The sequence below is a fragment of the Phyllosticta capitalensis genome (genome assembly GCF_038381095.1).
Source record: "Phyllosticta capitalensis strain CBS 128856 chromosome Unknown BKA78scaffold_9, whole genome shotgun sequence".
NCBI lineage: Eukaryota > Fungi > Ascomycota > Dothideomycetes > Botryosphaeriales > Phyllostictaceae > Phyllosticta > Phyllosticta capitalensis.
The window spans coordinates 597,219-613,803 of record NW_027117447.1 but is presented as its reverse complement, the minus strand read 5'-3'; the positions used below and the strand labels follow the sequence as shown (position 1 = coordinate 613,803).

The following is a 16,585-nucleotide window of genomic DNA, read 5'->3' as shown; positions in this document are numbered from 1 at the left end:
CGCCCGGGCCGTTGGCGGTGCGTCACTAGCGGCAGGGGTCTTTTCTCTCGCTTTCACTTTGCTCCTCCTGCCTTTGACCTCGCTCATAGAGAGCTCATGTGGCACGACAATAATCGAGCGCTTCGATTGATTTGGAGTGGCCGTCTCGCGGAGCTGCGCCAGCATGCATGTCAACAGCAGTTGGTACGTGGTGTATTTTTGTCGACAGCGTCTCCACATTGACGCTGGACATTTCCTCCGGTTTGATCAGCCCGTGGATCGCGACGTCGACTTGCGTTGCCCTCGTATGTATGCGGGTTTTGGCGTTGGAAGGGCATCCAAAACCTCTCGACATCGACAGGGCTGCGCCGGATCGGAGACTTTTTGAAATTGACGACGTGCAGAGCTAACGGCTGCAATTTTTCCTTTTGCCGGTGGTGGTACAAGAGCAAATGGGCATTTCTTTTGGAAAAGGGCGACCAGTACAGATGATGCAGAGGTGTTTTCGAGCACAGTGACTGTAACTGACTGGACCGGCTGGGGCGAGGAAAAGAGCAAGGACTGAGCTGGCGGGGAGACGGGAGGGTTCCTGAAAGTCTATTAGTCGATGCGGCTGGCTTGGAGCCCAACCTCATGCATGCAGGCCGTCATGCAAGGGCACTCTCAATTGGCCTTGGCCCAAAAAAGTCGCAATCATGGCAAACGACGAAGAGTGGAGAAGACACCGCTCGAATGCGTCAAAGCCGGCAAGATGATGCTGTGGAGAAATTGCCAATGTTGGACCGAGGCTGCCGGTATCCTCACCGCCGTCGACGACGATTGACTGTTGGAGTCTTGGTTGCAGGTGAAACTCTACCCATTCACCTTCTTGCCGTTTCAGGAATAGCGCTCCCCGTGATCGCGCGAGGTGTGGGAGCCAACGCGTCGCGTCACCCAACTCACACTCTGCCTGCGCTCCAATCCCATTTCTTCTTCAACGCCTTCGGCCGCTTTCGTGGCCCTTCTTCCCAATCATCACTTGCTCAGCCTTGTCTGTTGCCTGAGGCTGCTTCTGTCGTGCGAGCTATTTAAACCATCTTCCATCCCATCCGACCTCTCCGCCTTGCCGTGTCTTTTCGTCGTGCCGCCCGACGACAACGGTCAACCATCGCCCATCATGTTCACCTACAGCAGGAAACCCCACGCCGGCAGCTTTTCAAAGCACCGAATTGCCAAAGAATCGACAAAGCAGAAACGTTCTTTCAAGGAGTCGTCATTCGCCTCGCGCTGCGTGGAAAAGGAAATGAACAGGTCGCCCAGAACTTCACCTTCGACCGCTCAAACCAGCCCGTGAGCAACAAGCCCTTGCTTCTGCTTAGATATCAGCATACTCACCACCAGCACAGAACCTTGACTTCGCCCGTCATCACCATCTCCATCGGCCGCAACCAACGTCTCTTCGCCGCCCACCAAGACGTCCTGGCCAATTCGCCCTTCTTCCACGAGGCCTGCCGCACGCAATTCTTCGAGTCTACAAACAGGCGTATCGAGCTGCCAGACGAGGAACCCGAAGTCTTCAGCTCCGTCCTCGAATACTTGTACAAGGGTGACTACTACCCGCGCCTGCAGCACGACCGGAAACGCAACACTTGGTACCTGGAGGACGGATTCCAGGTCGGCGGGGCTGCCGAGTCGACCGTCCACATGCACGGCGTCGCTGTCCTCAAAGACACGGCCATCTACGTACGCATCCACTATACTCGGGGTTATTCATTTGCTGACGGAAATTGCAGTGTGCCGCCGAGCGCTACGGCCTGCAAGAGCTCAAGCGCCTGGCCCTCAAGAAACAGGGTCTCCAGTCCGGAATCCAGTGCAGCACGATTCTGTCGTCTGCGCGCTTCGCCTACGCCAACACGCCCGACACGGACAGCAACCTGCGCGCGCACTACCTCGCCCTCATCATCCGCAGCAGGCAGACGTTCAAGCGCAGCGGCACCATGCAGAACGAGATGGAAGCTGGAGGCAAGCTCTTTTTCGACCTGTTCGTCGCGCTCGTGAACCACATGGTATGCCAGCTAGCCTCTCGATGTGTAGCGCAGACAAATGGCTGACATGTTTCTGCTGCCTGTAGGACGATCTCGCCTCTTCCCCCCGGAGCATGCGCTAGGCACCCACGATTGCGCCAGACGAGGCTGCCGTGCTTGCCTCGTTGACTAGCATCCTATTGGGTGCAGCCCAAAGGGGGTGTCGCCGCAATCTTTGCTCACAGTTGCGCCACCATCACGATACCCTTGTCATCTCTTCCCTTTTCACTTCTTTCCAAACTCGACCATCTATGTCTGGTCGACAACGAGAATTGCACCGCAGTCACCTACCCCCATGTATTATTACGACACCTATTCCCTGGGCTCTCACAACACCTCCCGTGCACGACTATGACTACGACGCTGGCGTTTTTGGGGTTTGCGTCTTTTTGGTTCTTGACACTCGAAAGCGGATCCTCCTGGTGTCTCCCCCTTCCCCCTTCTCGGATTTCGCTCGCACAGATTGTTCCGTGTTTCCTCCCTGCACTTTCCCTTTTTTTTTTTTTTTTTCTTCCGACTTCAAACCTAAAAGATTGTTCTCCTCCCATCTGTCCGAAGCCTATGCCCACTTGCGGGGCATTGGTCACGCGGTCGCGGCTTGATCTTTTCCCCGTTCTCTTTTCTCCACCCTTGTTGTTGTAGTTCGTCATCTTTCTCTTTCTTCTGTCTTGGTCGCCATGCGCCCGCAATCTCCTATTCTCTCCGCTCTCCTCATCTCATGCCAGTAACAGGCCATGTCGGGTCATGATTGTTGGAGGGTTTTGATATGAAATTGTACGGTACGACGGGATCGCAAATCGGGAAGTTGGGTCAGATTGGCACGAATGTCGCAAAATTGCACTTGATGGATTGGACGGGTTTGTATTGTGCACGGCTCGATTTTTAGCTCCTTGAAAAGCGGGAAACAAGAGCGATAGGATATAGTAATACAATGTTGGTATATCGTGGTAGTCTGAACGCGGCTGCCACATTTACTTGTGTTGTGTTGTACATACGGCTCCATCCTTCTAACCTCTCCCTTGATCCCCTTGAATCCACGTGAAGCCTTTCAAGTCTCTCCTCCTCAGCACCATCCGATACATTCCACCACGAGAACGTCGACGCAATGCATGCACGCTCGGACTTCCGCTCAACCACGCAAACCAAAAAAGATGCAGGTAGCTGCACAAATATACATCCATGCGACTGCGACTACAACCAACGCCCCAGTTCCAGTTCCAGCTCCTCGCGTCCCCTCGATCGGCGCCGTCGGGCAGGCGTCACACGATCAATCTCAGACCGCCCGACGCTCGCTACCTGTGATCCATCCAATTAATTGGGAATTCTCAACCCTGGTCCACGTGTGTGTTGATTGAGGAGAGAAGAAGGTAAGGATTTGGTTGAAAACTTGGTCGTCTGGGGGGTTGTGTTGTGTCGTGGGGTGGGCAGAAGGTGTGGATGAAAGAGGTGATGGGGGGGATAGAGGCTACAGCAGAATGGGGGCTGCTCTCAAGTACGCGCGAGAGCTGCGCGAGGGCCCATGATGATGTCGCCGCGGATCTGTTCCCGTAGTCGACGGTCGACGGTCGACTCTCTCTCTTGGCCCTGTCTGTGGCCCCGCGCGCCCAGAGAGATGAGGACAGCAGACGCACCACCTTCCTCTGATTGCCTCCACACCCCGTGTCGTCCCTGCCGATGCCTCGATCCCTCCTCGCAGAGTTGTATAACGGCGGCGGCGGCGGTGGTGGCGGCGGTGGTGGCGGCGGTGGTATAGTATACCATAAGAGCACTCATTCCCGTCAGCTCCGTCACACTATCGGGGCCGGCCGGTAAAGTCGACAAGGTGAGGAGTGTCTCAGGGAACGTAGTGACTACGCTTGCGCTGCTCAAGCCTCACGATGGCCTTGTTCCACTCATTGGCGTCAAGCAGCTAGCTAGCTCTTCGGCACACACACCCCATTCGTCGACGATGGTGAATCGTCTGGACATATATGTTGCGAATGAAGATGCATTGTTTCAGACAGACCTCGCAGCATCCTGGTGGTGGTAGAACTGATACACCGACGCTTCCTGGTACTCACTCCCGTTCCAGGTACACGGTCTTAATATCATGGGCGACCGTACAACGAGCGCTTTGTACCCAGCTCATCTGGTAGACATCCTGAGTCAACAAGTTCTGATGCAACGCGAAGAGCTCGGTCGCGCGGGCCTCGAGCTTTTCCTGGACGGTCGGTGGGAAAGTGGGCCGCCAGTAGCGTCCTTGGCCTCCTGGAGGGCCTGCATGTCGATGCGCGACGACCGGCGTGGTAGGTTCGACATCAAGATTGTCGATTTTGAATGTGCAGGTCAAGGCGATACCATTCTCTGATGGAGTGATGAATCCCTGGGCGCCAACGAGTCCTGGCACCGGCACATCTTCTTGCGCTGGGATGCTTCTGTACGCAAGCAGAGCCACCAATCGTTCAAGTAGCTTCCGGGATTCGGCTGGAGACTATCCGGCGGTCGCACTGTTGGGTGGATTTGAAGGATAGAGTGGGGAAGCTGGCTGAGGAGTTGCCGGTAGCAGCGCGGCTTTTCCAGTGCTTTTATAGTGTGCGATAATGCGGACCTGCGGCGTGCGAGACGCTGCGTTAGTTGTGTAATTGCTGTTGAAGGGGAATTGCGAGCGCCTTAGCCACGGCGTCAGGACCAGGTGACTTACAAGGCGAGTGGAGCGAATCCGATCGGCAGGCAGACCTGCGATCTTCTGCCGTCGCCGAAATATATACGAGAAAGACAGAAATCGAAGGAACAGGCAAGACAGACAGAACTCTGAAACAAACGACCGCGAACTCTCCCTCTGGAATGAGAAGGTCGGTTGTCTCCAAGGTCATTCTTGGCCGCTTCCAATGCAGTGGTTGCTTGGGAGACGACTTCAGGAATAGATGGAGGTGTGAGAACGGCGATATCCAAGGCGGATCCAAAGTTGCGGTGGGCAACTTGAAGCCCGAGATCCAGGTAGATGGTGCAAAGATCTATATCTTCAAGCAACCCAACAACTTACGATTGACTAATGGACATTAGAGGGCCAAGTCATGATAACCATGCGCGCAATGGGCGGGATGCACGATGGCAGCCTCACGAGGAATAGAAGCAGAAGATGGAGATGGCTTCCATGGCGTCCCGCCTGAAGCCCTGATTGCGCTCATCCATGAGATACTGGACGTATATGCATGGCTGATAGCTGCCCGTGGACTCCACCCCTTGAAACTCTTGATCGTAATGGTCGAGCAAAAGTCGGGCACGCGGAAAAGTGGTTTGGGTTGCTGTAACGAGATTGCCTTCGACCAGAGCGATGAACGTGTCGAGGTTCATGGTGGCCATGCATAGCATGGCGCGATGCTCAAGCGTTTCCCGCACATGCTCAGCAACTGCGGGGAAAATGGATAATTTCGAGGCGCGCATGTGGAGGACTTAGGTTGGCGGAACAAGGAATCGTTGCGTCAAAGGGACGAGTATAAAGACCAGGCGCTAGAGGTTTCTAGAATCAGCGTCAGGCGCGCGAACTGAGGGAGTGGTGAGGGAAAAGGATAAACCACTCACATTAACACAGTGCGACTGCACGCCCAGCGCTGCAAAGACCCCACCCAGCCAAGGTTGATACCGAGGCATTTCTTGTCAGTCTCTGTAGCGCTTCAGGTGCAGATAATTGCTTATATATAGAAGTGCCATACCAGCGGCTCGTCCTGGTTTTGCCGCATCCTCTACATGTGGGTCCGCCAGATCTCTTCTCTTCGGCTAGCTGCTTTTGTTTTGCTTGATTCTTTGATGTGGTACCTCGCCGGTTCCTTTGGTACCAGCTCGTACGGAGTCGATTTGGGGGCTTGCCATACCAGTAGCTCGTACTTCCTTTGCCACACTCTCTGCATGTGGGCCCACTAGATTCATCCATAGCTTGCTTGGCCAACCAGTCTGCGAGACAACGCCTGTCGACTTCGATGATCCGCGTGACGCCGGGGGTAACCATGTTCTGTGCGATTCCGCGGATCTGGTGGTTGACCGGGAGGAAAGATGGTAGAAGCGGAGCCCCAGCGGATCTGGACCAAAATGGGATTGGCCTTAGAGAAGGGAGAATGGAGCTCGTCGTCTTGGTCCGTGAATAGCTTGTCGACCTTGACTTCCGCGCGCGAAAGGTAGCCTTCTTGAAAATGGGCAGAGCTGCAGGGGGGCTTTCATTCTTGAGCACTTGAATCGCCGAAGTGGTAAGGGTGGCATTGTACACTGGGAGATACATCCACACCTTACCATTCCAGATCCAGGTTCGGTAGACACGGTCAATGCTTGGCTGGAAGGGTGCGGAATAGCAAAGCCTCTTTCTGAGACCTTTCGAGAGTCGCATGGCTGGATATATATAGTAGATGTATACGGGAGCGTGGAATTCTTTGGGGATGGAGCAATTTACGTTGGAACAGAGTGAGATCTTTGTGGCAGTCAGCGGGCTTACTCCTGCAGAATCCTTGGTAGGGAGGGTAGTTACCTTCATCCTCTGTTCCTCTCACAAGACCTCTTTACTGCGGCCTAGCCAAATTAGTAGCCGCCGTAATACTGGAATGGATGTTGGCGAGGAACGACGGCATGGTAGATTTAATATCAAGGCCAGTAAAGTTGATGAGGTCGTGGGCCCGGCTTGAGGGTGCATTGATGGCCGAATGGGTGTCAGCACGCGATGATGGCGTGGTGGGTTCAACGTCAAGACCGGTAAAATTGATGAGGTCATGGGATCGGCTAGACGGTGCAGTGATGCTTGAATGGACGTTGGCGCGCGACATGAGAGAAGTGGGTTCGACATTAGCGCCAGCAAAGTTGCGAAGTAGCGCCGCATAAATAGTCGATAAGGGTGTGAACAGGGAGCATGTCAACACCCTCATTGCTCCTGTGGATTTGGTGCGTCGTGGCGGGCGCGGCTGTACGAACGGCAGGGGTAGCGCCCGCAAGCAAAGACTTTGAAAGTGTCCGTCGCGGTCACTGTCCAAAGTCACACAGGCGAGGGAGTAGGCCAAGCCGATTAACAAAGGCAGCGTGCTTGGCAGGCTCGAGGGCCTTGGTGAGGCCGTCGGCGACCATGTCGGCGGTTGGAACGTATTCAACCTTGATGTCGCCACTGTCAATGCACTCCCTCATGAAGTGATATACGATACCAAAGTGTTTCGTGCGATTGCTGTTGCGATCTGCGTTCGCGATGGCCAGCGACGAGTTGTTATCACCAAGCAGAAGCATGGGCTTGGCCTTCGCAGTAGCCATGAGATCCTCGCCGTAGCTCAATTGGGTGAGCATCCGCTGCAACGACGTGTTCCGTCAAGAAGCTGATCCAACCCATTGATAGCGTCCGCAGCGTCGCTGTGGGTTTGGTGCGTCGTGGCGGGCGCGCCTGTACGCATACTCGGCTGGACTCCGAGCTTGACTCGCCATCCCTTCTGACGGTCGGACTGGAAACTTGAGTGGGTGCCCGGGTATCGAGTGCTTGACGACTCCCGACTCAGGCCGACGGTCCTGTGGCTCGGATCGTTGGACGGCCAGTTGGGAGACTGGCCGTAGGCTGTTTTGCAGTCAGTACTGCACGTGATTCAAGCGGACTGCAGACTTGCGCAGTCTCCGATGATGAAGCAAGAACGGTGTTTGACGAGTTGAATACGACGGGATCTTGAGCGGTTCCATAGCCACGACCACGTCCAGTGTCACCTCGTCCAGCGCCAGTGAGGACCCTCTGAGCGGAGCGGAAGGCGCGTCCAATAGAGCGACCGATAGAGGCTCTCGTGTCTTCCGCAAAATGAGGCTGCCTGGCCTGTGGTTGATCGCCTTTCAAAGGTGAAAAGAGCTGATCCGACTTGCGCTTTGCCTGTGCTGCTTTGACATTGTTGATGCAGTCCCGGCACTGCGCATTGCACTTCCACCTGTTGGTGCCAAACGCCTGGTCTTGCTCGACGTTGCGGTGGAGCTAAGTAACAATGAACTAGCGGATCTCACCTGACCACGCCTGCTCGCGTCCCATATCTTGTAGACGACGAGTTGAAGAAGCCACCGGGTGATGGTCCGAGGACTGCGTGTCCGGGCGCGTCGTCGAGCTGGGGTAGGAGGAGGAGAGGTCGTGCACTCACGGAAAATGGAGACGAGGTGGTTGGCCTCGCTGCGAACAGATCCTTGGTAGATGTTGGCTGGCAATCCCTTGAACTTCTGGTCGCTGTTGTCATTTCGGAGGGTCACACGCTGTTCATTGAAAATCCGGCCCAACGCGTTCATGGCATCCACGGCGTCGTCGTGAACTGTAGCCGTGGACGGTCTGGCTCTGGTCATCGCCGTAACTGCCAGAGAAGCGGAAGTAGTCACCAGTACCGCTTGGGCGGCGGTTGTTGTTGCCGTGAGTCTGAATTGGTTCATAAGGAACGTGCTGCTCTGCATGTTCCTTACCCGTATCCTTTTTGAGGATTGAGCGTGGTGCCTGAGAGGCAGGCTTGATGCTTCTTGTGCTGTGCGAGCAGATCGATGCGGATTGCTAGGATAAGCTTATCCTGGCGACGAGCAATGAAGGCCATGTTGTTGTACAAGATGAAGATGTCCGCTGGGAGAAGACCCATGCTATTGATGATGTAGTCGAACTCTCCCTTAGATTGCTCCATTCTGGCGGATGCAGGATTAAAGTTTGCTGGCAAAAATTGTAGTATATACTGGTTGAAATTCCAGGTGGTCTTGCTCCTCCGCCTGCATGTCGTACCACACGGCAACTGGTGCTGGGCGCCCGATAATGCGCTCAAGATCCCTAAGGGCTGCTGCAGCATCGACCTGCAGGGCCTCAAAGGCGTCTTGTTCGAATCTGATTCGGAGGCTCGTGTCTCCTTCGGCGTGCCCTATGAGACGGTTGAGGACATTCATGATACTGTTCAGATCGTCCATGTTGGCATTGCGCTCGATGTCTGAGAGACTTGCACGGTTCCTGGCGATTGGGGTAGACTCTGGTGGCGTTGGCGAGACTCCTTCTTCGTCTCGTCCTTGCTGTTGCCCGAGGGCATGTGGACCGGAGCTCCATCCTCTCTGGGAGAGAAGCATGTCCATTGGTTTCTGTAGGAGGCACCGCAGGGAGGGTTTGCACTGGCGGAAGCGCCGAGAGAGAGCAATTTTGCTGGGGCATGGCCGCCAGAAGAGGAGAGGAATGCTGCGGCTGCGTGGGTGCCGCGGGGAGGTAGTAGTTTTGCTGCAGCATGGGCGAGCGTCTTCCGCGGGTTGTGCGTTCCCTCGGCCCACTGTGTCTTCTACTGTTCCGAGGGCGTTGACGATGCTGCCCTCGATCCACAGATTCTTGACAATCATGATGCGAGCGCCAATGCAGATGGAAAACTTGACGTGCAGGTCATTGGCTTGGTTGGTGCTGGCCTGGATTGCGGTCGATGGAGTGGATTGCACCATTTTGGGAGGAGTCACTTTGCTGTGGACAACAGCGCGATGCGGGAGCGGTGTAATGGTCAAATCTTCCGCCTCAGCGCCTTGGAATTGACTGGCAAGACTCCTGGATGCCGCCACAAAGGACTCGATAGTAGCTAATTGGTGGAACGCAAAAGGTCTCCGTTCGTGGCGTTGGCCGTTTTGTTCTCTGTGTAGATCCGGAGAGCTTTGGACTGCACAGGCTGTGTAGCGGCCCGCTTCGAGAGCGTCTGGTAGTGTTCGGGGCGGAAGTCTTGTGTGAGGATTGCTGTGCTGTTCCTCAATATCCTCATGCTCTTCATGCGCTTCGGCAGGGTCGACGGCAGGCGTGAAACCACGTACGGACGGAGCAGGGCGGTTGGACTCGGATGAGAGGACAACTTTGTATATCTCCAGTATACTATATCTGGACAGAGTCGTGAGCATCATGTCGCGACGGATAGGCAGGCAGCTTGGAGGTAGAGCTTACAAAAAACGTATATACAACAGTGGAATCGTGGTCGGATCGACAGGGAAACCAAAAGCACAGTCAATGAGTATTTCGATAGTTTGAGCCCAGCGGAACGAATTGGTGATGCGTGCTTCGAATTCCGGAGCTCTTGCAGGGGAAGGAAGCCTGCGGTCCTCGTCCTGTTCAAGCTCATCCTGGAACTCACGAAACTCTGGATCATCATCGTCCATGGCGTGAATGAGATCAAGCTCGTCGCGAAACCTCTTGCGGCGGCGCCCGTACTCGGCCATGATGTCGAGCTGTTCTCGTCGTGAGCTGAATGCTCCATGTGGGACGTGGTGAGCGGTAAAGCTCCATATCGACTTTTAAAGAAGTCAAGAACGACGTCCATGATCACTTTGTCAGGCTTGATGTGAAAAGCCATATATACGGTGCACTCGTCCCTCGTTTGGACTTGCGGAACTGCCCCAGAGACTTTGTTAGTATTGAACCTTGACGTGGCAATCATGAGGGCTTACTTGTGGAGCAAAGGCAAAAGTCCGTACTCGGTATCGGTGGTCGTCTCAGAGCCAGATGATCGAGAAGGGGTAAATGCAATTGGACAAGGGGCCTTCTGGACGAATGAGCGCCAATTTTCAATAGCCATGGGCGAAGATAAAACCCACCAAAGTATCATGTTCGGTCTCCCGTTGCTCGACCTTCACGAAAGAGGACACGACTGATTTGACCATGGAGCCAACAACTCCACGTCCGCGGCTAATCAAGGTCAGGGTCGCTGGTCCTGCTCAATTGCAACTATAGCCGTCGTGGACCCAGTGTTTCTGTCCTCCGCGTAGAGACGCATTTTGGTCCTGATAGCTCCAAGCAGTCTGGTCCAAACTGCCAGAGAGTTGAGATTGGTGAACTGTCTCAAGTCGGTGGTGCTTGTGTCGCTTTCCACCTCGGCAAACATGTTCCATTCGGATTGTTTCTCCTCGAGCGATTGGTGAATGGAACGCTGAGTTTCCAGCCCATGGATTTCGGAGCCCCGATACTGAACTGCCCTCTTGCGTCCTCTCCGACACAATTCACAGTTTCGTCACCATCTGGAGAATCGACGGGGAGCTCGGGCCGGTCTTGGAAAAGTGGATAGGTATATACGTCGCGGAATTTCAGGGCGACAGCGAACGACAGGAGTGTCTGGAAAAGTGACGATTGGAGTTGACGTGGTCCGGCAAAAGCGTCCCCGGTTGTATATATGGAGCGTAAGTCATGAAACTTGATATACTGGGAAATCTACACAGGCGGGCTGCTGCCGGAAGTCTTGAATATCAAAAGCTACGCCCAAACTTTTGAGGTGGCAAAGGTTTCGTGAGGAGAGCGAGGACAACTGGGATTGTTAGGGACGGAGAAAAAGTATGAAATGGCTCCTTACAGTGATTTAGGGTCTCAGAGGCCTCCCATCGGATAGTTTGGAGCCTTGGAGCGCGCACCCAGGCTCAAGTATTGACGCGCCGCCGAAAAAGGGTATTGATCTCAATCGACGCCCAGAATCTCGCCTTAAAAATCGCTCTCAAGTCTACATCACACAATCGACAGAAAAGAGAGACAGAATAAGAGAACAGAGACCGCAAAATACCCCCAAGTAGCGGCTTGATGTCTTCAGATGGATGGTATATGCAACGAGGTCCAGAGAACCTGCAACAGAAGCGCGCCGTCCGCATCGACCTACTACACACGGAACAAACTTTGCCAAGCAAGCCATCCAGCATCGCATGCGGTGCATGGCCGTCTCCTGCATGCTGCCTGGAAACATCAAGATGTTTGTGCACACGTCAACGTCAAAAGGCGGTGAAACTTTGAGTGCGACGTCTCCTCGCCTCGTCTCACCATGTGACTTGCTTTTTCTGCTCTGCATCTGCGTCCAGCAATCACAGCAGCAGAAGCAGCTTCAGTTACCGACAAGTCCCCGCAGCTAAATGATGAGCGGGTCCGTTGGGAAGTAAGAGCTGCGACTTCACCAGGCTGCTACAAAGTCCTGCCTTCACAGCAACCTCTTCTCCGTCCATGTTTCTTTGCCGCTCCCACCACGTTCTGCTTGTCCATCGTCAGCTTGCGGCTGATGTTGCCACCCTTGCCGCTCGTCGGTGCCATGGTTGCGGCCAGCCGCTGTCTTAGGCGGCGATCCTCTTCCCTGCTGCCGAACAACAAGGGCGCGATGCAGTGGCATCGTCAAGGCTTGGGCGGGCGACGGCACGGCGCGAAACCTAACCTAATCTCGGGGAACCGCGTGTGTCTCGAAACGGTTTTGTCAGGGCCTGACAGACCTCTGGAACTTGGCACTCCTGACAATCGCCAGCAGGTGAGCATTTGCGCACGCATTGCAGAATACATACATACATACAACTTCAGCGCGCCCCTAGCTTGCATCTTCTGCGCTTTATCTGCGGCCCCTGTCCCATTTTGTCGAGATTTCCTTCCAATCTCCTGCTCCTTGCTGTGTCAGTTGCTTCATTTTACGCGCTGATGCAAGGCTGTACGGGTGGCATTCTCTGACCCCTGCAGCGGCTTCTGCGATTGTTTGGTTGCTTGTCTCACTCTTTGCGTCTGCACGGGGGTCCCACAACAACCACCTGCCCTGCAACGATTTCAAAAGGCTGGAGCTTCTTGCGACAATCTGCCGTTACCAGACTGGCTCACTGGTGCCCGATGGCGCTAGCCTGTGTCGACACGGAGTGAGCTGCATATCCAATCCGGACGAAAAGGAAAATTTTTGGCGAGCTACAGCCTGGATTCATCCACGCTTCGTTGTCATCCAGGCTTCTTCGCGGCTTCCAATCTGGTACTCAGTGGTGCCGTCGTCCAGTCATCCTCCACACATGCGCCGACTCCTATTTCTGGCCTTAAATCATCCTAAGCCTCCACCCATCTGTGTTCGGCGGAAGCGAATGCGATCCACGAACGTCTCAATCCGTGCGCTTTCATCAAGCTTGTGCCATGCTCGGCATGCTTTCTTCGTTGACCTGTCATTGATGTGCAGAAGTACTGACAGGCGATAAATAGTTCCTCAACCTGTGCAGACGGCTACTGGATTCTTGGGACCTTGCTGAAACGGTTGTGCCACGAGGATTGGACGACAATGCGCAGTAAGAATGCAACTGACATCGCCGTGCTTTGCAACCATTTGCCATGAAAATCACCAACGCTACATGTTGTGGTATCGCCACAGAACCATGTCATTATTCCTGCCTTTCACAGATCCCAACTAGACGCGTCGTGCCACTCCTCAGATTGTTTGCCAGTGGGATCGCGCTTGCCACCCGGGTACTTGCATGAGCATCGCCCTTATTGGATTCGCTTCCCACCTACGCCCACTGCGCTGCGTCGACCAAGCCCCGGTATTGGGCTGGCTGACCTCTGCACAGTTTGGCGGTCCCGGTCAGCAGCCTGCATTCTGCATCTGAAAGGCCCACGATTCGTCAACTGAAAAATCGCAAAGTCCGAATTTCCGCAAGACAAGGATACAACCAGGCCTCGCCAAAGTTGTCGGACCTCTCCCTGGCCTAAGCCGGGCATGATGGGAATGAAGGATCTGACGATCGGATGACATCCTTGAATAAAGACGCACCTCCGGATAGCTGCTTTGGTGTCACCCAAACTATGAGCGTCATCCGTGGTTTGCTATACGAAACCCGGCGTATGAAAATCTCCCAGGACTCTGTGTGGCAGGGGTTGCCAAGAAAGCGCCGTGTTTGCTATTCAGCCGGATTTGTGGACCCTCAAAGGCTCTACCACACGATGATGCGTCGAGAGATCCGTGTACGCGTTGACCAATCGTTGGCAGAATGTTGGCCGAGTGACAAGCCTTCTCCGCTTTCGCCAACGAGGCGACAGAGACTTGCACCTACCACGTTTTTGCAACTACGCTAGTGAAGTCAACGACTTCTCAACCTGAACCAGGCAAAGCTCTCTGCACTCCATGGACACGTGGACAAATGTTTTGGCTGTTATTTGAGCATCTCCAAGCTGTGTCACCGGACTGACGAGGCTGATGCAAATTCAGCCGGGGTATTGGGAAACACTGGCAGAGCCAACAGACGCAGGGCTTAGTCTGGCTACCAAATCGTTCGGCAGGTCCCGCCTGTTTCAAGCATGATTTGTTGCACTTTCTTTTGTCCGGCGATCTGCGCGGCTAGCTGAATATTCTTCTTTAGCAGGCCCGTCTTCAGGTCTCCGCCCCCTCCAGCCACACCCACCCCTGGCCTAAAGCCCCTGGATCATTCTGAGTTTTGTATTACTTGGTACCTCACGCATTCCAACAGATACAGATGTGCCACTGATGTGATGGTGAAGATACACAGACATTTGTACCACCGGGGCGGATGTGGTCATGCACAACCTAGCAAGCACTGATGCACCCCGGCAGTCCTTATCCAAAGGCAGAGAGTCTTGTGCTCTTACGAGTAGGCTTGATGTCTTGCCGGATAAGAATGGTAAAAACCCTGCCAGCCTGACAGGCGCACATTCGCCCTAGAACCCCGATATCCACAATCGGTCTTTCAGTGTCCGGGCTTCAACATCTGTCAGGAAAATCACAAATAGACAGGCTCTTGGCCTCGTTTGGGTGAAATCACTTCTGTTGCATCATTCCTCTGTTTCCGACCATCTATCAAGTCTTTCCCCCGCCATTCTACCTTGAGCATTTCTTTATCATAGTTGAAGGATCATCCTGGGCCAAATCTCACCCACGTCCTACCATCACTCGAAGTGCAAACGCACACTTGCTTCCGACCAGTTCAACGGTACCTGCAGGACCGCTCCAGTGCGTGAATCAGCTTTGACTTGTTGCAGATCTTTCATGTCTTGGCGTTGAGTACCTGGCTAATAAGTATTCAGTCCATCCGACAACATGAGTGACTTTGATCGTTATCGTCGCTGCTCGCCTCTCGAGACTCTTCAGCTCTCCTCTTTCGATCGCTGCATACCTCTTGGCAGCATGCCCTATTCTATGAGGACAGACATGCGCGCGAATCCGCTGCGACAACCAAATCGAAGTATTCCCGCTTCGGAACTGCAGGAAACGAAGCGCCAGAGAATCAGCGTGGCTGTAAGCTATCCTTTTGCCGTGCCCTAACAGTGTTCTTTTGAAAATGAAGAGCGTCTACTAATAGCTTATGTACCAGTGCGCGCGTTGCAGAAAACGCAAGATTCGCTGCAGCGGTGACCCAGGCGATGGCTCTGGATGTCACAACTGTAGATCAGCTGGTGCCGATATTTCTCAGTGTCAATTCAACCGAGTATGAGTGAGATTTTATCCGTGGATTGCGCTTGCTGACCCAATCGCAGGTTGGATCCGGACCAATACAAGGACTCAGCGTTCTAACATACCCCAGCGGTCTCTCGAATCAAAATCTCCCCATGGCATCTCTATACCACGGCTATCCAGAGGACTCAGCGTACCCCAAGTACCACTCTGCGAGAGGATATCCGGTCTCTCAAAGCACGGTCTATGGTGACGAATCGCCTACCGAGTCATACGGATACCAAACGACGGCCGCCATGCCTCACTCTGACGCCTATGGAGGCCAGCTTACCCATGATGTCTTGCGGAACTGGGCTGGCACAATGCGGCAAAACATGGGCAACAACAGCGGATCGCACTACCTCGACCATGAAGCCCCTCCGGTATCATACAGCGGGCTTCCCATTCCTCAACTCAACAGCACCGCAGCGCGACAACCAGTCACCACCAGCGACAACATGTCTGTTTTCAACCTCAACTCCCTCCAGGCCTCTCTCGCCTCCCCTCCGACGCATCCGGCATCGTTACCTCAAAGTCTCGAGAATCGCCACCTTCCAATGCCAAACACGGCCCGTATGCCGCTCTCACCAGGACAGGCGTACGGTGGAATGCGCAGCCGCCAGCCATCAGCTGTCTCTTGTAGTGGTCTTCCAACCTATGGCAAGGCTGCCATGGGCTGGAATCAGGACCCGCGTGGGCAGCAGCCATCGAACGGCATGATTTTCCACCGGCGGGACTCGAAGAACCAACACCAACACCAGCTTCTGTCGGACGGCATGCCCCACCCTCATCAACATGGTGGCCATGGAGACACGGGTCCCAGCAGCTACGGATACGTCCCTAACCCAGACCCGGTGGCCGGCCCAGCAACCGGCTACGCACAGAGCCAAGACTTGGGAGACAACGGCGTCAAGTACGGCCCCCCGATCAACTCGCATCTTCATCCCGGCAACTACAAGCCCCACGTCAGTGTCGGTGTGGGCATTGGTGATGGTGGCATCGCGCGTTCCGACTCTACAGCCTCGCTGTCATACTACCCAAGCAGTGGGTCGCAGTACCGGAGGCAAAGTGCGTATGGTGGTATTGATCGCAGTCCAGGATCAACTGCACGCCTGGTCAGCGGTAATCAGTACCAGCCTCTCGAGACGCCTGCGTCGCCAGTCGGCGAAGGGGACTCGAACGTCAAGAAAGAGGCTCCGGAGGTCGCCAACGGTGGAGCGGAGGGCGAGGACGAAGCTCGGACAGCGTCTAATACGCAGGCTGAGGCTGGCGTGAGGAGTCGCAACAGTGCCGGAAGCCTCAAGGAGAGCAAGTTTATCTCGAGTTGAGGTAAGCAAGAGATGAAGCGGAAATGAAGTGGCGTGTCATGCGAACTGTTTT

The 16,585-nt window shown here is 54.5% G+C and overlaps 3 protein-coding genes across 3 annotated transcripts; 2 read left to right on the top strand and 1 right to left on the bottom strand.

Annotated features, from left to right (window-relative positions):
* The first annotated feature begins 994 nt into the window (after positions 1–994).
* BKA78DRAFT_184625 (uncharacterized protein) lies at positions 995–2,199 on the top strand. The gene is made up of 3 exons (XM_066883475.1): positions 995–1,308; positions 1,365–1,701; positions 1,752–2,199. Exons 1-3 carry the CDS (start codon positions 1,136–1,138, stop codon positions 2,067–2,069), a joined length of 828 nt encoding a protein of 275 aa, XP_066741086.1. The 5' UTR covers positions 995–1,135; the 3' UTR covers positions 2,070–2,199.
* Positions 2,200–3,762: 1,563 nt separating this feature from the next.
* On the bottom strand, positions 3,763–5,375 carry BKA78DRAFT_382036 (uncharacterized protein; the record flags this gene model as incomplete). Its single annotated transcript, XM_066893025.1, has 3 exons — positions 3,763–4,456; positions 5,065–5,070; positions 5,143–5,375. 3 exons carry the CDS (start codon positions 5,373–5,375, stop codon positions 4,099–4,101), a joined length of 597 nt encoding a protein of 198 aa, XP_066741085.1. The 3' UTR covers positions 3,763–4,098.
* Positions 5,376–14,812: 9,437 nt separating this feature from the next.
* BKA78DRAFT_298190 (uncharacterized protein) lies at positions 14,813–16,533 on the top strand (the record flags this gene model as incomplete). Its single annotated transcript, XM_066886875.1, has 3 exons — positions 14,813–15,010; positions 15,087–15,200; positions 15,250–16,533. The coding sequence occupies 3 exons, from the start codon at positions 14,813–14,815 to the stop codon at positions 16,531–16,533; spliced, it is 1,596 nt and encodes a 531-aa protein (XP_066741084.1).
* Positions 16,534–16,585: the final 52 nt, after the last annotated feature.

Coding starts and splice junctions, on each gene's coding strand:
- BKA78DRAFT_184625 (XM_066883475.1), top strand. CDS start 1,136: ATGTTCACCTACAGCAGGAAACCCCACGCCGGCAGCTTTTCAAAGCAC. Junction 1,309..1,364: donor TCGACCGCTCAAACCAGCCC/GTGAGCAACAAG, acceptor CCACCAGCACAG/AACCTTGACTTCGCCCGTCA. Junction 1,702..1,751: donor TCAAAGACACGGCCATCTAC/GTACGCATCCAC, acceptor CGGAAATTGCAG/TGTGCCGCCGAGCGCTACGG.